We start from the raw sequence: 23,203 nt of genomic DNA, 5'->3' as shown, positions 1-23,203 counted from the left end.
TTCCTGGCAAGGGTGTTAGAGTGAGTTAGATTTTTCTTTCCCACCGGGCCCTTCCTGACTTGTTGGCAGCGGGCCAGTTTCTGGCAAGGTTTTTTAGAGCGAGTTAGATTTTTCTTTCCCACCGCCTTGTTGAAGCTATCTGCTATATGTGATTCGGAGTAAGAATATGTAATTTAATAGAACATTTTAAAAGTAAATTTTCATTTGATTAATATACTTACCCGAATCACATAGTTTATGCCCTCCCACCTACCCCGCTTATGGTTTTTTAGTTTCTTTAAAGCCGTATGATCTTGGACACGTGGTGATAGGGGTAGTGACGTAGTACATACCAATGGGAGGTAACTCCCAGAGTATGTGCTCATTACCATGGCTATTTTTAGCCCTTTTGGTGATGGGGGTTGCTTCCCTTTAAAAATGTTAGACGGGTAGCCTTTTCAGACCTTAGCATCTCAGACTCTGTCAATGCTATATGTGATTCGGGTAAGTATATTAATCAAATGAAAATTTACTTTTAAAATTTTTGAGTCTGCACTATGTTGATGTTATTTTTAATCAAATGAATTCAAATCTTTGGCTCAGTCCGGAAAATGGGATTGCGTTTCGGCTCGGAAGCTTAAAATCAATTTATCAGTTTGTTCATTAAAATCCATGTGTTTGAAATTTCATTTCTTAATCATATCATCAAGCAGACTTGTTTTTTCTTCTCCAGATTATCACCTTAATTATCTCAGACGTGATGGGAGACAATTTGTCCATGATCGCCTCCGGTCCAACAGTCCGCGAGCAGGTCACCGCTCACCAGTGCCTGGAAATTCTCAGCCGCTTTGGCGTAAAACAGCAGATACCACCCACCATCCACGCTTTCTTGCAACAACAAGTGGCGGATGAGGAGTCCCGAGTCAGGTTCAAAAAGCCGTCAGACATCACCACCATCGGAGGGCCGGGCGACACGAAGGGGCCAGGTAAAGACCAGGTGCAGAATGTCCTGGTGGGGAGCAACGCCATCGCGTGCAACGCAGCCGCCGAGCGCGCCCGCGAACTGAACTGCCTCCCTTACATCCTGACTACAAAGATGGGAGGGGAGGCGAAGGGTGTCGGGGCCATGCTGGCCAAGCTGGGCATGTTCATGCTGATGTGCTTTGACCGCAAGATGTCCAAGCAGACAAACATGCTCAAGCTGGAGCTGGACATTGTCCAGCACGGAGTCACCAAGCAGCAGGTCAACGAGATCATCAAGCTGGTGGACAAGGCCCTCAACATGGAACGCGACGCCGTCATCATCACCGGCGGCGCCACCACCGTCAACCTCAAGGGGGACGGTACCGGAGGCAGGAACCTGGAGGTTGCCCTAGGGGCCGCGATTCAGCTCCAGAAGTTTTTCAACCTCAGCAAACCCAGACCTATCGCGGACATCACTATCCTGTCGGCTGACACAGATGGGGAAGATGGACCAAACTGTCCCGCCGCTGGTGCGTTTATTAACGAGAATTTTGTGATTGAAGCCGAGATGGAAGGAGTCTCGTGTGAGGAGTACCTGGATAACAACGATTCCTTCGGCCTTATTAGCTCGGTGAAGGGCGGGTCTAACCTAGTTGTCATGCGTATGACGGGCACCAATGTCATGGACATTCAGGCTCTTCTCGTGCGCAACCTGCAAAGAGTTGCAAATCAGCCGAATGCAAAGCAGTTCTGATTTAGGTCTGGTTTGAATGGAAATTGTCCTTGTTCTTTTTGTGTGCTGAATGGTGTATTATTTGTGTCTTGTTGAATAACAGCCAGCCAGGCTCTGTTCGACGTGAGCTTTCCCTTCCCTTTTCATGTTCCAGTTACAGTTCATACAAATGTTTATTGTTAACTGTTGTTGTCAGGCACAGCACCAGTTTTGAATTACTTACAATGGTTGTGGCTGGTAGTAGGCTACAGGATAAAGGTGATATGTATCGATTGGAGATTGGATTTCCCTTCTTTGAGTCATGTGACGTCAGAGGCCTACAAAACTTTATAATTGGGCGTTTCAGGTTGACCGAAACTTTAAAGGAACTACAAAACACACGTCATGTGTTTGATTGCATGTGTGTGTGCTGTTCAATGTCAAAACAACAACAAAGTCAGTACATGACGTGTGTTTTGTAGTTCCTTTGAAGTTTCGGTCAACCTGAAACGCCCAAATATGAAGCTTGTGTGTTTGATTGCATGTGTGTGTGCCCGGGCTCGTTCAATCGTCAAAACAACAACAAAGTCATAGTACCTGAAAGGAATTCGATCGATACATAAATGTTATTTGCGTTTTTGACCAAAATATGACATTTTACACAGATCTCGACGGTCATTGTTCACCTCGACCGCTATCGCGGTCTCGGAGAACAATGACTGTCTCGATCTGTGTAAAATGTCATATTTTGGTCAAACACGCAAGTAACGTATAATATTTGTCTTGTACTTGTAGCACTTACCATGCAGAGATTTTGCAATTGAAAACAAAGTATTCTTTTCTATATACATGTATGTAAAAATTGACTGTTGAAACCATTTTGTCCCCCCGCGGGTTAGGGGGAAGAATTTACCCGATGCTCCCCAGCATGTCGTAAGAGGCGACTAACGGATTCTGTTTCTCCTTTTACCCTTGTTAAGTGTTTCTTTATAGAATATAGTCAATGTTTGTAAAGATTTTAGTCAAGCAGTATGTAAGAAATGTTAAGTCCTTTGTACTGGAAACTTGCATTCTCCCAGTAAGGTCATATATTGTACTACGTTGCAAGCCCCTGGAGCAATTTTTTTATTAGTGCTTTTGTGAACAAGAAACAATTAACAAGTGGCTCTATCCCATCTCCCCCCTTTCCCCGTCGCGATATAACCTTGAACGGTTGAAAACGACGTTAAACACCAAATAAAGAAAGAAAGAAAGAAAGAAACCATTTTGGGATTTGTTGTAATGGTACTGGTACTGTATAGACCTCCTGTTTCAGATGTTTAAAAAGAACTTTTTTCATTCTTCGTTTTTACTGGTAGGTGAACCAGATAAAGTTGGTGTGCTCGTTTTTCATGGTACCAAGCTGTGCCATTCATATCATCCATATGACATCTCTTTAGATGAAATATTTTATACATGCTCAAAATCCACTGTGCATTTTACACAGAAGATTCACACAGTTGTGTGAAAAAAGGTCCATAGGAATCTCATGATATATTGTGTCATCATGGTCCTCCAATATTCAGTTTCACGGTTGTAAAGAAGTCCTTTCCTCATTTTTTTGTTTTTGGTGTTTTAACTTTGGAGGGAAATTACGTTTCAGACTGAATAGTGTATTGCATGAATTGGTGTCAAAAGAATAAAGAACAAGTAACAAGAGACATAATACAGACGAGAAAAAGTGCAGACATGGGGTGGGAAGAATGGCTGCTATCCATGTACATGTATTCTAAAAGTTCTTTCACCTGTTTCAATATTGTACATTCCTTTTTTTCCTCTGTGTTCATCTAAAACCCGGTGTAAAGATTGCTTCAACTTTATTCTTGACTGAGACTTTTACCAAAGAAGACATATATCATTCACACACCTCTTGTCTTGTAGGTGGGTGACGGTATGTGAAAGGTATATAGATTATGCAAACAAACTGATTTCATAGCTTGTGTGTGATACTTGAAAAATTTCAAAATCATTGAATCTCAACTATTTATATATATATATACGAATAGTGCTAGAATGACTTATTATCCTGTTTATGCAAGCAAAGATGCGAGTCTGCACGAGACTACGAAGCAGAGGTGAGGAATTGTTCAGTAAGATACTTGATGGAAGAATGAACTAAGAAAAATTATGATGAACCAGTATTTCTGTTGAACAATTTAGCTCAATTCTTGTCACTGGTGTGATTTTTGTGCTGCACTGCAATTTGTCGACTTTCAGCAATACAGTACACATTTGGATGCAATTCTGGCTAGTTTGGCTGCTGCTTTATTCATTTCTCATATGTATTTCCTTGAAAAGTGTTTTCTTTTTGAGATATTTGCCTTTTGCATCTGAAACCGTTCTTGCTCAGCATGATAATTTTCATGACTGATGTGCCTTCAATACATGTGAGTCAAACCTGCCTGTAATGACCACCCAAGAGACCTGCCGGCCACACCAACAGTGGTTGTAATAGACTGATGTGCCTTAAATACATGTGAGTCAAACCTGCCTGTAATGACCACCCAAGAGACCTGCCGGCCACACCAACAGTGGTTGTAATAGACCGATGTGCCTTAAATACATGTGAGTCAAACCTGCCTGTAATGACCACCCAAGAGACCTGCCGGCCACACCAACAGTGGTTGTAATAGATCGATGGTCGCTATGGAAAGATTTAAAGAATTATATAGAAACAAGTTTGTTTGGGATCCTTTTAGATGGTCGCTGTGAGCTAGTGGTTGATATCGAGAGGTGGTCGCCAGGGCAGGTTCAAGTGTTGTTGGATTTAGTCTGTCAAGTATTTGTCAGGTGTGTGTGTGTGTGTGTGTGTGTGTGTGTGTGTGTGTGTGTGTGTGTGTGTGTGTGTGTGTGTGTGTGTGAGAGAGAGGGGGTGTGTTTTTTTTTTCTTTCTTCTTTTGGTATTTGTCTTTGATTTTTGGTGTGTCGTAATATCACTCCGAATTGCTCAGCTATGCTCAGACGGTGTTCTAATTTGTTTTTTTAAACACCATTAATTGGATTAAAAGAATACCCAAATTACAAAATTCTGGGAAGGCTGACCCGTTAATATTCATTGATTCAACTGCATGGTGACAATTCTAATCTAACTATGCATAATAATTGTTTGTATAGCTGGTGAAAGTAATAATCACAAATTCTTTTGTTGATCTGATCATTTGCAATACATGTTCATGTACTTTACACTCGGGTTTTATGTTTATTTTCATGTTATTGATATTTTCTGAAACCCAAGCATTATACTCAACAGCAGTACTGTTTATGATATTGATATTTTCTATATTATATTGCTCAAGCATTACCAGCTTGTCATATTTACGTGTATGTTGAATACACTGACAGGGATGGAAATTGTATTATTTTCTGTCAGAGAGGCTGAGACCTAAGGATAACAGACTTTCGGTAACTTATTTTTGTCATTCATAGTTTCTGACCTTTAAGCATTAATGGCATGGCATTCCTCTTTGCATGAACCTTTACAGAGATTGTGTTAACTTAAAATATTTTACTGGTTGAAAAAACAGAGTGTATTTGATGCTGTGCCAGAACCTGCCTCCTTACAATGGGACACTTGAGGCAAAAATAAAACTGTTTATATTTGTTGTTGGATGTTGCAGCATTAAAGACTGAGGTTTCCTGAATGTGTTTCAAGTTTTAAAAAGATAAATGAAAGCAGCGTTTTTTAGATATTGATCAATAAAGACGGGCACCTGACTGATGTTGGATGTTACACTGGACACAGTACAACTAGCCACAGTATGATAATTACTTGCCAGATATTTCTGAATCTAATCTTTATCATTGACTTAGATGCTGAAATTGACATTCACATCAAATCCAAACCAAAATTCAATTTTATTGTCCCATAATTTCATCTGCTCACTGTGTCCTGTGTAACGTCCGACAGCAAGCAGTACACACACATTTTATTAAAAATGCAACAAACACAGAAATCTTGTCAGAACAAAAATAATCTTATTTAATACATTGTGTACCACATCTAAAACCAGAAACAAAGTGACAAACAGTTTGTAAATATAGTCTGCAGGCTGTTGAGCATGTCAGATGTTACACTTGGTAGATGTAGAACTGAATGGACACAGTTTGTGCTGTGTCCACGTAACGACTGAAAGCCGAGGTCACTCATGCCCGGTACATAGACACGTGTGGACGCAAACACATGGTGTTGCCGCTTCAGTCCGTTTTTGCCGTTGTAGTGTGCATTAAAAAGCTTTAAAAACACTAAAAACTTGCAATTCAGTCGTTACATTATTGCGGACGTTACCAGTACGATGTGCCTGACAAAAAATTATAAACACTCACCTTCTCTCTTCTTTGCCGCCATCTTGGGAAATCAAACACAGAGTGCATTCTGGGTAAAGATGGCTTCCCGAAATAATCTTTCTACCGCGAAAATGTAGAATACCTTTTTTCGAATCTGGATATTTTCGTACGTTACCGTTTGACAAAAAAAAAAGTACTGACCTTTTCAGAGCTGAAAGACTGTCTAGCACACGGTCTAATGCTTTTTGTGTGGTAAATTACGTTCAAAGAGTGCAATTTGTAGTCGCCATTAACGTGAATGTTGACGACGGCTCACAGTGGAGTAGCAGACGAACTTTTCGTTCACAGGCACATTTGACATTATGTGTAACGACCGAAACCGTTCCTTTTCAATCCTTTTTTTTTTAAGAAATAGTTTGAAATTTTTATTTATTGTGGGACAGATTTGAAGACTTATACTTCATCTACAAACACACACAGTAAGTTATAGGTAAGTTGATGGTAAACAAGCAAACAAGCAAAATCCTGAGTTCCCTTGAAGTGTCCCATTCACACTCACTCGTTTCAACCCACGCATCTCGTTTCTTTCTTTTTTTATTTTCAAACAGAAATGACCATATCTAGCACGGTTATGATTATTATCTCTATGGGTTATGTTTGTCATTAAAAAACATTGGTTTGCCATGAAAGATGCGAACAGATAAAAAAAAATGTAATCAAACTCAGGGGGTGACCGTCAAAGCACGTTTTGGCACAGCGTCATTTACTGGCAACAAAGTCATCTGGCCACATACATACATATTCTGGTTTATCTTTTATTTGACAGTTTCTTTTGCAAATTATATACCTTGAAGAAATACAAAATCGATTTAAAAAAAAAGACCACGGTTTCTGACCCTCTCTTTCGAAGCGAAATCACTGCACGGCAAAAGCCAAACAAAGTTTGAAAAGACATCATAAAGTGAATACTATTGCCTCACGTAAAAAATCTGACATTTATATAAAGTTTATAAAAGGTGCTCCCTGTGACCACAATCATAACTGACATGACACTACATGTGTATTTGTATGGTATTTGCAGTCTGTTATTGGGAATATTTGTAGTCTCTTACTTTTTGACTCACATGCGAAGCAAAAGTGAGTCTATGTACTCACCCGAGTCGTCCGTCCGTCCGTCCGTCCGTCCGGACGTCCGTCCGTCCGTCCGTCCGGACGTCCGTCCGGAAAACTTTAACGTTGGATATTTCTTGGACACTATTCAGTCTATCAGTACCAAATTTGGCAAGATGGTGTATGATGACAAGGCCCCAAAAAACATACATAGCATCTTGACCTTGCTTCAAGATCAAGGTCGCAGGGGCCATAAATGTTGCCTAAAAAACAGCTATTTTTCATATTTTTCCCATTTTCTCTTAAGTTTTTGAGATTCAATACCTCACCTATATATGATATATAGGGCAAAGTAAGCCCCATCTTTTGATACCAGTTTGGTTTACCTTGCTTCAAGGTCAAGGTCACAGGAGCTCTTCAAAGTTGGATTGTATACATATTTTGAAGTGACCTTGACCCTGAACTATGGAAGATAACTGTTTCAAACTTAAAAATTATGTGGGGCACATGTTATGCTTTCATCATGAGACACATTCGGTCACATATGATCAAGGTCAAGGTCACTTTGACCCTTATGAAATGTGACCAAAATAAGGTAGTGAACCACTAAAAGTGACCATATCTCATGGTAGAAAGAGCCAATAAGCACCATTGTACTTCCTATGTCTTGAATTAACAGCTTTGTGTTGCATGACCTTGGATGACCTTGACCTTGGGTCAAGGTCACATGTATTTTGGTAGGAAAAATGTGTAAAGCATGTGAGTCGTATGGGCTTTGCCCTTCTTGTTGGAATATTTGTAGTCTCTGACTTTTGTGAATCAATTTAGTTGACAGTTGATTTTATAGTACATTAATTTATTCACAGTATTTGGTAAGCTCCAGTTTCATTGGAGACTTTTTTTTAAAGTTACTGAATTAGCTACAAGTTAATTGGTCTATTCCTTGACTATGATTATGCATGCAAATATATCTGAGTTGCGTTCATGGTTTGTTTTATTATATCCATCATAAAACCGTGGGATTTATCTACTGTTCATTATTATGCTAGGTGCTAGCTTAAGTTACCAAGAGTTACTACATGTATTTGTTTGTTTTTGTTTACTGTCGTGTCTGTTGGATATTATTTTACAGTCTGAATTAAGATTTTGTAGTATGAATAATGTACATTTAAGCTTACAGTTTGTGTTTAACAGTGAAATAATATATATATAATTATAAATCTCTGTTATTAAAGTTGTCTTTCATGGATTATACAACCAATACCACACATGCTTATAAAAAAAATCCTTTCAAACTGTTGCAGGCACATATTTTATAACTCAACTCAACTCAACTCAATGCCCGTCACTCCTGTCAGGGTATGGGCCGCCAACAATTTGTTGTTGACGTTTCTGTAGCGAAGTCTTTTTTGCAGGGTGGGGGTGCTAACCCCACGCCCAACCCTCCTCCTTTTTCAGCCGGGCTTGGGACCGTCCTTGGCGGAGTTAATATTTTATAACTCTAGTGCATATTTTGACCCGTGCAGATCTGTGATTTAGTGGCAAAAATTTTACAAATTAAAACTAGTTTTTATGAGAAAAGTTTTTATGATTTTTCCATTTAGCTGATAATGTACATGTTAGTATGAAGCTATTGTGTACATCAGAATACATACAATAATAATCTGTATAAAACACATTTAATCTGGACAACAGCTGCTGTTACACTCACTGTTTGGGGGGAATTCTTTTATTGGTCCTTTACGTACAAGATGCAATATACCTACTAAGTCTTTATCTATGCGAAAATAAAATTACAAACTCGGTCTTGTGTGTGTGTCATGTGTGTGTTATGTGTGTGTGTGTGTGTGTGGGGGGGGGGGGGGGGGGGGTCAATTTGTTTGACAAATATAGTGTTTCATTTGTATGGCCTACACATATATATATATATATATATATATATATATATGGCCTTAAGTCTGAAATGGTGTCCACAGCTGAAATAGCTGTGCAACCTTGGCTCTAACCTGATTTGTACATTAAAGAAAAATAAAATCCTTGTAAAGATTAATGAGACTTGTAAAAAAAAGTATGAAGTACACACCTAGAGAAACATTGTGTGCTCAGTTGTTGTTTTTAATGAAAATGTCGCCATTATCTGAAGTCAGCAGCACTACATTTTGGCCATTTTTTGTGACATGACCTTACAGCATATTGAAACATGGTCTACTCTGTCATATTTATGGGACAGAATGTCATGAATGACTTTTCACTGAGCCAGTAAAACTCAAATGTACCTTTGACAAAGCAAAGTTTTTGAATTTTGTCAGTGAGCCTGCAGAAAATGGGGAGACAAAATTTCACAGAAAGTTCATAACTATTTCCGTAAGACTTCATTTTTGTTCACTGATCAGCTCTAAATAATAATTAAAGATTGAAACCTGATATATTTTTGTAAAAAAGTATTTTACAGTATGTTTTGCAGAGGTATAAAACATAAAAAGGGTTGTTTGACTTGTTTTTGCATGTTCAAAAGTAGTTTGAAGTTTACGTGCAGATTTTCTTGTGAAAAAAGAGTTATGAACTTTCCAACCTTTTGCCTTATAAAAAGAGTAAATTGACTGGTTGGGGAACACCTAGCTTTGTAATGCATTTGGATCCACTAGCAGCAGTCACACTGAAAGTTTGCATCAAGTTCATTCATTGGTGTTTGAGTAATTGAGAAATAAAAAATTCTTGTGAGAAAGTTATGAACTTTCCTACTATCTCCACTGAGAGTGTTTTTTGTCCTTAAATGCTAGCCATGAAAGTTAAGGTTGTAGTGGAACAGCAATTTTGCATATAAAAGTACATTAGATTTAGATACTAAGCAATTTTTGTCACTAAAGTCAAGCAGTATGCTTTAGTTAGCCATTTTCTCTGTGTCTTGCGCACTATTTTTATGTGAGAGTTACTAACTCATGTCAAAACCCAAAATATATGTAAAATGACTATTTTCAGTTTCCAAATTACACTGTACCATGATTTTCATCACAAAAAGAATCTACTGGCTGCTGACTGTTTCTTTCTGAAGTACTTAGCCGTTTTGTCATGAAGTTCATAACTTCACATAATTCAATCTCATTTTTCAAGGGCGTGTTTAAAATAATGCCTTGTTAATAGCAAAAGAGTACATTTGACTTTATCTGGACATTTTGTAAGAAGTTTTCTGAATATCAACCCTCAAAATTACATTTTGATAATTCCAGCATGAATCTGGGTTGACTGCACGGTGTACATAACTTCACATCAACTGACCCTCAGCCCCACGGTGTGAAGTTATGAACACATGCCATGAGTATGATTTATACAAAATAATTAATTTACTACACTAAATCACTACCTCAAATGATGTGCTGCTCTTCTCCAGAGTAGGCTGTTACAGTTTGATGTCATTTTTATTTTAATTTACCAGCAGATTTTAGTACGTAGCTTTTCAGTTAAATAAATGATGTGAAGTTATGAACACACAGTCAGCTGTTATAAACACTAACTAAATAATGATTTCGGTAACAGTTTTCATGACTGAGTTTGGTTAAGTAAATCATTAAGTAACAAAACCTTGTTTAGAATTATTTGCAAGAGACTTTAGTTAGTTATATTAGTATAAATGTGTGATTGATGTGAAGTTATGAACTTACACAAGTTTCAAACAATTTGTTTTATTTTGGCAATTAAAATCTGATTTTGTAATATAAGTGCAGCTTTAGCCTATACTATAACTCTGTGTTCTCAGTTTGTCATTGTTTTGCAAATATATTATACAGTAACTGTACTAGAGACCAACATAACAAAAATTCTTGTGAAGTTATGCGCACGCTCACATTTTATGATTTTTGTTATCGTTTGTTTTCACAAATGTTTTACTTTTATTACTTAGTTGTATGTTGATTACAAAGAGTAGCTGGAGAGAAAATAAGATGACATATGCACTTTCTTACTTTGGTTTGAATTAGCCATAGTTTGTGATGTCACGGTGTGAAGTTATGAACTCCTAGGACATTCTAAAAATACTTTCAGTTTCTGCCAACTCTTTGAGTCAGACAAACATTTTGGTGTATTGAAATCCTTTTGATGGTACTTTTCAAGCATATTTTGCACAAAAACAGCAACATTGTAGATTTAATGATAACTTATGCCAATATTTGCTGTGAAAAAATTGTGACAATATTAATTTCTATAAATAATACAGATAACCAAAAAATCTTCTCCACACTTCATCTTCAAAAATTACCTTCATGTTCCAGCTCACCTTTTTCAGATTAAAAAACAAAACAAATTGTTTCCTGCCTGTGTAAATTAAATTTATTTTACCAATAAAAGTAAATTATGTGAAGTTATGAACTTCCCATTAATGGAGTTCACATCTGCATCATGCGTGGCCAAAACAAGTTTAACTTGCTTGAAATGCAAAGTAACTTGCTGTAGCAATTTGCTCAGATGTCTAAAACAGACCCAATACATGTAGCAACAATGATTTAACAAGTCTAAATTTTGTGACAGTGTGAAGTTATGAACTCCTGCAAACTTTTAAACCTGAATCTGTGAAGTGATCAAACATGAGTTTTCTTAAATCATAGCTGTTCCTTGCGTATTTATGCTCTAAAATACATCTCTATTTTCAAAACAAAGAAAATGTTCATATGTCACAAAAATGGACACCTATTCTGACTTTGGGCCATATATATATATATATAGATAAATGCACAGACCTGCTAGAAACGTGATTAGCAGTTTGTCAACATGAACGTCTTGACCAACATTCAAACATCTTTTTGTGATGTTTTTATCCTACATTTTTGTTCTGTTCACACACACACACACACACACACATGAACGCCTGGAGCTAAATCTCTACACACATCGGTGTTCTTTTTCGGCTAAATATACGAATACTCCTCAGTCTGCTTGTCTAAAAGATAACCTTCTAATGTTATCATCCCCATTCAGAGCAAAGGGTTTTCAATTGTCATGCTGAGCATCGTTTTTCAACTCTGTGTCCTACTTTTCCCTCCCTGTAAACATTTCTTATCAACTTCAAGGAGTCCAGTGGAGTGACTTGTACAGTGGAACCTCTCAAGACCCCCCCCCCCCCTTCAAGACCCCCCCCCTTTCAAGACACCCCCCCCCCCCCCCCCGTTTCAAGACCCCCCCCCAAAAAAAAATGTTCCACTTCTTCTTATTATTATTATTCCTGGGCTTGAGTTCCCAGGGTCATCCCTTTTCGGGGATGAGAATTTTGTGCGTATGGCCGTTGGTTATACCCTGCCACATGGGCAGCCATACTCCGATTTCGAGTGATTAAGAGAATATTTATGAATACAGATAGATTACAGGGCTTGAAGGCAGAAAACAGTGCAGATAAAAAGCAAGACAAGAGACAGAAGATGAGAAACAAAAAGAAAGGATAGACAGTGGGAACATTGTTGCCCTGTGTTGCCAGCCAGGGGGTAGCCTATTTCAATCCGCGGGCTTACCCTCGCGGTACAATTTTCCACTACCTCCCCCCCCCCCCCCCCCCCCCTACACGAACATACACTTCCGACCTTGCTTTTGTAGATTTAATTTTCACTATAACATCTTTAAATTTACCCTCCATTTCAGGCTCATGTAAGACGCAATTTTTTCAAATTTCTTGAGGCCTTAAAAAAGGGGTTCCACTGCATACATTCTGCTATCCTTCTGCTATCTGTTTCTTCATGTGGTGATAACTTTGAAACACAACAAATATGAGTCCTTCTGGAAGCTTAAAAATGAGTGAGTTATGCAGAATGTATATGAATAATGCATTTGTATAATGTGTTGGTTGTGTGTGTCTGTGTTGTCAACACCTGTGACAATTTCCGTGGGTTCAAGGTCAATGTGTGTATGTATATAGTACCCGTATGTCACATTGATGGCTAGAACAATGTGTGAGTGGCATTTATTCAATATTGCATGCTTAGCTCACATGTGAAATGATTATGCAGCTTACTTTTTAGCTTGTGTGACTGTATGAGACGCATGATTTTTAATGGTCACCTGGGGGGGGGGGGGGGGGGGGGAGAGGGGGAGAGAGAGAGACATGCACACAAAAAGTAACCCACAAACATACATGCACAGACACACAGAAGCACTGACTCACACACACAGACACACACAGGCACGCACAAACAGACAGACCAACAAACACACAGACATGCATGCACTCACACACACAGGCACGCACAAACAGAAAGACCAACAAACACACAGACATGCATGCACTCACACACACACACACACAAGTACAAACACACACACACACACACACACACACACACACACACACACACACACACACACACACGCACAGACACTCTCTCTCTCTCTCCCTCTCTCTCTCACTCGACCATGAAAAGATGCAAATACATAGCTTTAGATTACAACTTCACAAGCGTTGGAAAGTGGTAATGTTTTTAATGTTTTCATGTTGTATTTTTGTGTGTGGAATATAAAGCATACATGTGTAAGGTACTCGTTACCAAAGACTGGCAAGAACTTTTAAACAGTTATTTTTGACCTGTTGCAGAATGTGCCGCTTGCTGTTGAGAGCCCCTCATCAAGACATCCACCATATGCTGACTACAACACACGTCAAGACAACTATATGCAGTGCCTTCTGTAGAACTGTGTCTTTCACATCATTTAGCCGGACTTCTTCACAACGCTTGTCTCCAGCCACCTTCTGGAGTATATGTCCGTCTTCAACTAGAACTCGGAGACTTTCATCCTTTCATCAGTGCCAAAAATTCCCTGATCAGTTTCGATCATTGTGTAATGGAGTGCAACTCAGGCAAGTGATACTCAGTTCCCATAGGTGCCAAAAGAACGGTGGGATTTTCGGATTGACCGAACTTCAACGTGCAACCATAACAACGTCACCAAGGAAAGACATGATGAGCACGAAGGAAAAGGAACCCGTGATGTCACCGGAGAATGTTGAGATGCGCCGAATGCTGCGCGACATATTCACCACAGCTGTCGACTCGGTGATGCCAAGGTCCATGTTAGAAAAGGTAGGTGTTGTTCGAGTTTTGGTATTCATTGAGAGTGTAGTTAATGTTGGGTTTATGATGAAGTTGTCTTAAACCAGTACTAATGATAAGCAGTTGTATGTTCATATATATATTCATTGATTTAACTGATCAGGCATGGGAATTGTCCGCGAAATTGCGGATTTCTGCTAAAAGGAAATTACGTTTCAGCGAAAATAAAAAATTGTCCGCAGCAAAAAAAAGGTAAATTAAATTATATGTATACTATTGTCTCTCTATCCATTATTTGCTTCCACGAGAACTATCAAAATATTGGTCTAAAATGCTAAAATTCGTTTTCTTTCCGGGGGGCTTAGCCCCCCTGGTCCCCCCAACAGGGCTCTGCCCCTGTACCCCGCCAGGGCCTAGGCGGTCCCTGGACCTTGGCCTCTTTTCAGAGTTTTTTCTATTTTGGAATTCCCATGCCTGCTGATGAAAGTTGGTTCTGCGGTTTTGGATTTCCTCAGTGGATGGATATAATGCTTCCCTGCTGGGAAATGTTTTGCATGGATTTTTAATATTTTGTAACTAAGAAGTTATGCTTTGCAGCATTATCGATGGTAAGTTTGTGGCATGAAAGTCAAGTTCTAAGAAAAAACTAGATTGTGTCATTTATCTTAATAGCAGAAACGTTTTGATATGATAGTGCCTTTCGTCATTTCTGCTTGCCTCTTTTGCTGTCAAGAAAGATTTGATGCCGTCGCAAGAATGCTTCTGACCTTTTGTATGCAGTAACTTCACACAGACGCAGTTAAATCATTGCTATTTTCTTCCACTTGTAAGATGGTTCACTTCAACGCCAAGCTGAACGTTCTCACTGTGGCTGAGCGCAACTACTCGGTAAACCGCAACGTGTTTGTGGTGGGCTTTGGCAAGGCAGTTCTGGGCATGGCACGCGTGGTGGAGGATCTGCTGGGGGAACACATAATCAAAGGCATCCTCAGCATTCCTGATGGCGCCCGCAAAGACTTAGAGAAAGCAGGGAAAAAGTGAGTTTGTTCGTGTGTGTCTTCATTCTTAATAGCAGGAGTTGCGTTCATTGCAAAATTGTAGGTAAATATTTTTTTGGGGGGTGCTGAATGCATTTGGGGGGGGGGGGGGGGGGTGGGAGGGGGCATACCACTCACTCAAATAAGTGTTCTTGTGCAAATCACTCAAAGTCAGCGCGACCTCTGAGTTTGATATTTTACAGGAATGGCGCAGTGGCCTAGTGGATAAGACATCGGCCTCCTAATCGGAAGGTCGTGAGTTTAAATCCGGGCTGCAGTCGCCAGGTGGGTTCAGGGTGGAGATGTTTACAATCTCCCAGGTCAACTTATGTGCAGACCAGCTAGTGCCTTATCCCCCTTTGTGTGTACACGCAAGCACAAGATCAAGGGCTCATGAAAAAGATCCTGTAATCCATGTCGGAGTTCGGTGGGTTATAGAAACATGAAAATACCCAGCATGCTTGATTGCTTCCCCCGAAAGTGGGTTGTTGTTGTTGTTTGTTTGCTTAACGCCCAGCCGACCACGAAGGGCCATATCAGGGCGGTGCTGCTTTGACATATAACGTGCGCCACACACAAGACAGAAGTCGCAGCACAGGCTTCACTGTCTCACCCAGTCACATTATTCTGACACCGGACCAACCAGTCCAAGCACTAACCCCATAATGCCAGATGCCAGGCGGAGCAGCCACTAGATTGCCAATTTTAAAGTCTTAGGTATGACCCGGCCGGGGTTCGAACCCACGACCTCCCGATCACGGGGCAGACGCCTTACCACTAGGCCAACCGTGCCGGTCCGAAAGTGGGTGCCTTAATGGCGGGGTAAAACTTGTGCAAAAACATGAGTGAATGTGGGAGTTTCAGCCCATGAACGATAAAGAAGACGAAATATTTCACATGACATCTGTTAGGTGTGGGTGTTCATGTGTTTAAAAAAGCATGAGGTCAAATTTGCAGATGTAAACCCTGTATCCATATCCCACCCCTATGTCACCTTGTGGCACGTGGAAGACCTTGGTCATTCTGCCTGAAGTGCATGTTGCTGATTGGACCTAAACACGCACACACCTGGGTAGTCAACTCTTGTTGCTGCTAGCTTTCCACTGAGGGAAAGAGACCCTCATTTCGTAGCTTTGGGATAATAAAGTCATGAAAACAAATTTAAAAAACAAAACGAGGAACAATTTGAGACAGACTTGACCATCCAGCATTGTTACAATTGTCATTGGATGCCATCCTGAAATTAATGGAGCCACTCTTTCTCTCTTGACATGCTATTCCCAGGTATGGGAATTGTCCGCCGAAAGGCAAATTTTCGTCGACATTTTTTGTTGTTCCGCCAAAAAAGCGAAAGTGTCCGCCGAAAAAATAAATGGAGGAGGCAAAAATGGTTGTGAAAACTTAATTTAATGGCTTACTTGGAGCTCAGATGACACCAAATTGCACAATTTGGGTTCTTTGGAGAAATAAAATTCCGGGGGGGGGCATGCCTCCGGACCCCCCTAGTAAGGCTAGGCGCTTCGTGCTGTCGACTTTGATATTACTTACACATTTTCAGACTTTATTACTTTTTTCAATTCCCATGCCTGTATTCCACTGGCGTTTGTCACATGTCAGATTGCATCCGCTTTTTTTCTGCCACAGGGACATGTTACTGTCTGAGGGCAGCAAGATCTGTGTTCAAGAGGGAGCGTCCAATAACTTGCCGGACAACAACGCATTCCGTGCAGCCAGGGACATTAACAAACTGATATCCAACCTCACCAGCAAAGACATCGTCATTGTTCTCATGTCAGGTGAGGGAAGTTTCATGGGCTTTGTGCTTGCAATGGCATGCTTGATTTTGTGTTTGTGAGAGTGTGTGTGTGTGTGTGTGTGTGTGTGTGTGTGTGTGTGTGTGTGTGTGTGTGTGTGTGTGTGTTTGTGTGTTGTGTATGTGTGTGTGTGTGTGTGTGTGTGTGTGTGTGTGTGTGTGTTTGTGTGTGTGTTTGAGAGAGAGAGAGAAGATAGAGAGAGAGGGAGGGAGAGAGAGAAAAGTAAAGAGAGAGGGAGAGACAGGGATCGCGTTAACGCATGTTTTTTGCGCATTTGACGCGTTTTAAAAATCCGCCCACGCATTTTCCCGGCGCTTATGCGTAACGCGTACGCAAAACAACTTCTATTCAAAACGGCATGCTCAGCAGCACATCCCAATACTGAATCAGACTATAGCACACGCGCGCGAGTTTAGAATCTCTAGTCTGTTCTGGATCAAACATAGTGCGCGAGTTCAAATCTATCTAAAGTCTGTTTTGGATAAAACAAAATGAGATGACGTGCTCTCGGCATATGTCGCAAGCGAAACAAAGCAACGCCGGTCGGTTTTCTGAAACAGAAGCCGATGTGAGCCCGGATATAGGTGAGTGAAATGCGTGCTTTTGACATGATTTAACTGTGTTATAGTGTGACGCAAAATCGGTTCTGCTTTACGCGTTTTTTGGCCGACATTGCGTAAGCCGTACGCAATTTGAAAAATCCTAGCGCGATCCCTGGAGAGAGAGAGAGAGCTGGAAAGAGAGAGAGGGGAAGGAGAGAGAGAGGGAGGGAGGGATATAATACAAACTGATATCCAACCTCATCAGCAAAGACATCCTCATCGATCTCATTTAAGGTGAGGGACTCTTAATGGGCTTTGTGCTTGCATTTTCCTGGGAGGTGTGCTTGTGTGAGTCTGAGAGACAGAAAAAGAGAGAGAGAGACAGACAGAGAGACAGAGAGACAGAGAGAGAGAGAGAGAGAGAGAGAGAGAGAGAGAGAGAGAGAGAATAAGGTGGACGGGGGTAAGATGGAGGGAGGGAGGAAGGGATGGAGGAACAGATAGAGAGAGAGAGTGCATGGTTGTGATGGATATTCATTGTCCAAGGTGGCTTTTGTTAGAGATAGCGTACTATACTAGGGTAAGAGAGGGAACAAACAGTTAGCCATAATGATGGGTACCCCTAATATGACTTACACTTCCAGGCATCAAGAATTTACAAATGGTATGCAGTTGAACCCCCCCCCCCTTTTAAGACTCCCCAATTTAAGACTCCCCTTTTAAGACCCTGGTTTTATTCAGACTTTGTGTTCATAACCGCTATAAATTTACCCTCCTTTTTTAGACTCCTTCCTTTTTAAGACCTGATATTCTTAGATTTTTGAAGGTCTTAAAAAGGGCTGTATATTCTTCGTGTCAGGTGGAGGCTCAGCCCTATTGCCTTACCCTATTGAGCCCTTGGACATGGACGATGTTATCAACACCACCAGGGAACTGTTCAACCACGGAGCCACCATCGGGGATGTCAACACTGTTCGCAAACACCTGGAGGTGCTGAAAGGCGGGGGGCTGGCCAAGGCTGCCATGCCTGCACAGGTGTGTTTCTCACCAAGTGATGTAGATGACTTGTTAGTGAAAGAAAGAATGTTGAGTTAGAGTTCAGATACAGTCAAAGTTGCTTTTGTGCTGTGTGTTACAGTCTAGGTTGGTCTTAACCCTTACACTGGTGCAATTCCGTAACACATGTTACATAGCCACTGGTTCTTCTTCTTCTTCTTCTGCGTTCGTGGGCTGAAACTCCCAAGTACACTCGTGTTTTGTGAACGAGTGGAATTTTACGTGTATGACCGTTTTTTACCCCGCCATTTAGGCAGCCATACGCCGTTTTCGGAGGAAGCATGCTGGGTATTTTTGTGTTTCTATAACCCACCGAACTCTGACTTGGATTACAGGATCTTTTTCGTGCGCACTTGGTCTTGTGCTTGCGTGTACACACGGGGGTGTTCGGACACCGAGGAGAGTCTGCACACAAAGTTGACTCTGAGAAATAAATCTCTCGCCGAACGTGGGGACGAACTCACGCTGACAGTGGCCAACTGGATACAAATCCAGTGCGCTACCGACTGTGCTACATCCCCGCCCATATAGCCACTGGTGAGTTAACAGAGAGAAAAATAAAGAAAAACGGTCATATAGGTTTTCGCATCCATGGGAGGTGATCGGAACCGACCAAACAGATTGAGCCAGTAGCGCGACATATTTCGTGACAACCAGGTGACAGTATACGTAAAGTGTCGCTACAACCAGCCTAAGGGTTAAGTTATGTGTGGGTATACGTATCGAGTTCTGTTTGTGAAGTGAAAGAGATATATTATAGAAGTTCCTATGAGGTTTCAGGTGTGACTGTAAGTGATATTTTCAGCATCAAAATTGACAGCCATTCATTGAATTATTATGATGCGTGAAGAACATATCAAATCATAAAGTATTACTGCTGTACCAAGGTGATCCTCACTGTTGCAGGTACTCTTTAATTGGACTGGGTGGCCGAGTGGTAACGCACTTGCGCTCGGAAGCGAGAGGTTGCGAGTTCGACCCTGGGTCAGGGCGTTAGCAATTTTCTCCCCCCTTTCCTAACCTAGGTGGTGGATTCAAGTGCTAGTCTTTCGGATGAGACGAAAAACCGAGGTCCCTTCGTGTACACTACATTGGGGTGTGCACGTTAAAGATCCCACGATTGACAAAAGGGTCTTTCCTGGCAAAATTGTATAGGCATAGATAAAAATGTCCACCAAAATACCCGTGTGACTTGGAATAATAGGCCGTGAAAAGTAGGATATGCGCCGAAATGGCTGCGATCTGCTGGCCGATGTGAATGCGTGATGTATTGTGTGAAAAAAATTCCATCTCACACGGCATAAATAAATCCATGCGCCTTGAATATGTGCGCGATATAAATTGCTTAAAATAAAAATAAAATTAAAAAAAATCCCTGCGCTTAGAACTGTACTTACGGAATACGCGCGATATAAGCGTCATATTGATTGATTGATTGATTGAATTGCTTCCCTCTGACTTCAAAATGCAGACACCAACCCATGCATACGTTGTGATGGGGTTTTTCTTTGGAGATTGGGAGAGAATGTCACATCTTGACTGTCTAAAACAGCCATGACTCCAAACTTTGCATATATTTTTTTCTCATCTCGGCTTAAATCTTTCTCCACAGGTCATCTCTCTCATCATCTCAGACGTGATCGGAGATTCACTTGATCTGATCGCATCTGGTCCCACCGTGCGATCGACCTACTCGCCTCATCGCTGTTTGGAGGTGATTTCAAGGCTGAACGCCGGTAAAGCCATACCGGAGAGAGTGCTCACTATGCTGCAGAGCAGAAAGACCATCCTTTCTCGCCAGTCACAGGTCACTGCTGACCCTAGAGGTAAAACTGTGTGTGTGTGGGGGAGGGGGGGGGGAGGGAGGGTGTGTGTGGCAGGGGAGTTTTATTTTATGCGTTTGTGTGTGTGTGCGTGTGTGTGTGTTTTTATGTGTGGCAGGGGAGTTTTATTTTATGCGTTTGTGTGTGTGTGTGTGTGTGTGTGTATGTGTGTGTGTGCGTGCATGTGTGTGTGTTTCTGTGTGTGGCGGGGGAGTTTTTTTATGCATTTGTGTGTGTGTGTTTGTATGTGTGGCGGGGGAGTTTAATTTTATGCGTTTGTGTGTGTGTGTGTGTGTGTGTGTGTGTGTGTGTGTGTGTGTGTGTGTGTGTGTGTGTGTGTGTGTGTGTGTTGAAGGGTGTACATGTATGTGAGTGCATGCTTGTATGCTTGTGGACGGGTTGTTGTTTCTTGTCTCAAGAACCCAGGGAGTCGTACGAGAATATCCAGCAATTTTGATCTTATTCTCTGTTGTGTATGTGTGCTTGTGTGTGTTTTGATTGTATGCCCATGTGTGTGTGTGTGTGTGCATGCATTTGTGCATGAATGTGTGTATGCATATGTTGGTGCATGTGTGTGTGTGCCTCTCCGGGTGTATAAATTAGCCAAATTGCGACCAAGAGTTGTCATGTACTAGTTGGTGCAGTTCACTTCTTAGTTTTCTGCTGGTATAGAAATAGGTTCAAGCAATTGTTATTGTGTCTTTGGTAGCACTGACGCCTCTATTTTTGTTGTTGAGGTGGCGTGACGGAGTGTGTTGTTGTTGAGGTGGCGTGACGGAGTGTGTTGTTATTCAGGTGGCGTGACGGAGTGTGTTGTTATTCAGGTGGCGTGACGGAGTGTGTTGTTGTTCAGGTGGCGTGACGGAGTGTGTTGTTGTTCAGGTGGCGTGACGGAGTGTGTTGTTGTTCAGGTGGCGTGACGGAGTGTGTTGTTGTTGAGGTGGCATGACGGAGTGTGTTGTTGTTCAGGTGGCGTGACGGAGTGTGTTGTTGTTGAGGTGGCGTGACTGAGTGTGTTGCTGTTGAGGTGGCGTGACGGAGTGTGTTGTTGTTCAGGTGGCGTGACGGAGTGTGTTGTTGTTGTTGAGGTGGCGTGACGGAGTGTGTTGTTGTTGTTGAGGTGGCGTGACGGAGTGTGTTGATGTTCAGGTGGCGTGACGGAGTGTGTTGTTGTTGAGGTGGCGTGACGAAGTGTGTTGTTGTTCAGGTGGTGTGACGGATTGTGTTGTTGTTCAGGTGGCGTGACGGAGTGTCTTGTTGTTCAGGTGGCGTGACGGAGTGTGTTGTTGACGACAAGACAGATTGGAGTCGTGTGCACAATGTGCTTGTAGGCACCAACAACATTGTGTGTTCGGCCGCCGCTCACTGTGCTGAGCAGCTCGGATTCGTCAGTCTTGTGCTGAGCGCTGAACTCTGTGGGGAGGCCAGACAGGTAAGTGTGTTGGAAGGAAGGAGGGAGGGGAGGGAGGAAGGTAAGGATGGACGGATGGATGGATGGATGGATGAATGGATGGGCGGATTGACGGACGGAGGCAGGCAGACACAGTTCAGAGACATCCTGCTTGCTGCCGCGCGAGCAGAGAAAATGTTCCCTCTTTATCTTCACCGCGCTGGCAGCCAAACCCTTCACGCGGAGGTGTTTTCAGACAGGACAGACTCAGGTGGTCCCGGAGGTGGACAGACATTGATGATGATTAATGTTGTGTAACGCCCTCATGGGGATACCATTAGGGGCATGTTCTCGGGTGTTACCCCGACTTTAGATGAGACACAGTTCAGAGACATCCTGCTTGCTGCCGTGCGGGCAGAGAAAATGTTCCCTCTTTATCTTCACCGCGCTGGCAGCCAAACCCCTCACGCGGAGGTGTTTTCAGACAGGCCAGACTCAGGTGGTCCCGGAGGTGCACAGACATTGATGATGATTAATGTTGTGTAACGCCCTCATGGGGATACCATTAGGGGCATGTTCTCGGGTGTTACCCCGACTGTAGATGAGACACACAGGTGTATGCGTGTTTAGATGTCGACATCAGCCACCTGCACTAATGGCAGAATGACTGAGGTATTTTACGTGCCACTGTGGTGACACGGGGATGGGACATGAATACCGTCTCTGAGTCTGGTCATAGACAGACAGACAGTGGAACCAGCCTTTTAAGATATTGGAAAATCTGAGAAAATGAGGTATTATTAATACAAAGGAAAACAGTCGGAACCTGCCTTTAAGACCTAAACAAATCTGAAAAAATGAGGTATTATCAAGGAGGTAAACAATAGAGATCATGGATAGAAAATGTGAAGAGGCAAGGTACCAGTCTTAAAAGGGGGAGTCTTAAAATCAGGAGGTCTTAAAAGGGAGTCTCTACTTGACTGATTATGTTATTGTTGTTTGGGTTGGAATACACATGTATTATAAATTTACAATATTGTTCGCAACTTTATTCATTCGTTTCATAGAACACATTTATAAGTTTATCTTGTTGAGCTTCTTTTTTATAGCATACACTCCATGGCTTTGTAAATTATGTATCTGAATAAGATACTGTTTATAACCAAATAAATGAAAATAATACAAGAACAAAGAAACGAACGTTATAAGTGTTAATAATAATGCAAGTAGAATTGAATATAATGTATAGTTGTGTTTTTCCAGGTTGGCGTGGTGATGGCGAAACTTGCTCAGTACATCACAGCCTGCTATCACCCCAGGGTGGGGACTACAGCTGACAGTGATCTTATCATGCTGGAACTGAACATTGCTAAACATGGCATTTCCAAGAACAAGCTCAATGAGGTGAGTTTTACGTTTGTTTGTCATG

General features: G+C 41.5%; 1 protein-coding gene across 2 annotated transcripts in view; it reads left to right on the top strand.

Moving 5' to 3' along the window:
- LOC138964867 (glycerate kinase-like) overlaps window positions 1-23,203 on the top strand; it is a 90,935-nt gene that overhangs the window by 10,271 nt on the left and 57,461 nt on the right. Inside the window, exons 2-8 of one of the 2 annotated variants that reach the window (XM_070336929.1) lie at window positions 13,656-14,142; window positions 14,944-15,149; window positions 16,794-16,945; window positions 18,365-18,540; window positions 20,174-20,387; window positions 21,650-21,816; window positions 23,038-23,178. In XM_070336929.1, the coding sequence (XP_070193030.1) occupies window positions 13,656-14,142; window positions 14,944-15,149; window positions 16,794-16,945; window positions 18,365-18,540; window positions 20,174-20,387; window positions 21,650-21,816; window positions 23,038-23,178 (1,543 nt within the window). Of the gene's footprint in view, window positions 1-712; window positions 8,893-13,655; window positions 14,143-14,943; window positions 15,150-16,793; window positions 16,946-18,364; window positions 18,541-20,173; window positions 20,388-21,649; window positions 21,817-23,037; window positions 23,179-23,203 lie in introns of those variants that run through there. The other variant, XM_070336930.1, reaches the window with a different exon arrangement.

This window comes from Littorina saxatilis, linkage group LG4, assembly GCF_037325665.1.
Source record: "Littorina saxatilis isolate snail1 linkage group LG4, US_GU_Lsax_2.0, whole genome shotgun sequence".
Lineage (NCBI taxonomy): Eukaryota > Metazoa > Mollusca > Gastropoda > Littorinimorpha > Littorinidae > Littorina > Littorina saxatilis.
Note: the sequence above shows the minus strand (reverse complement) of the source record. Positions and strands in the feature narration are given on the sequence as shown.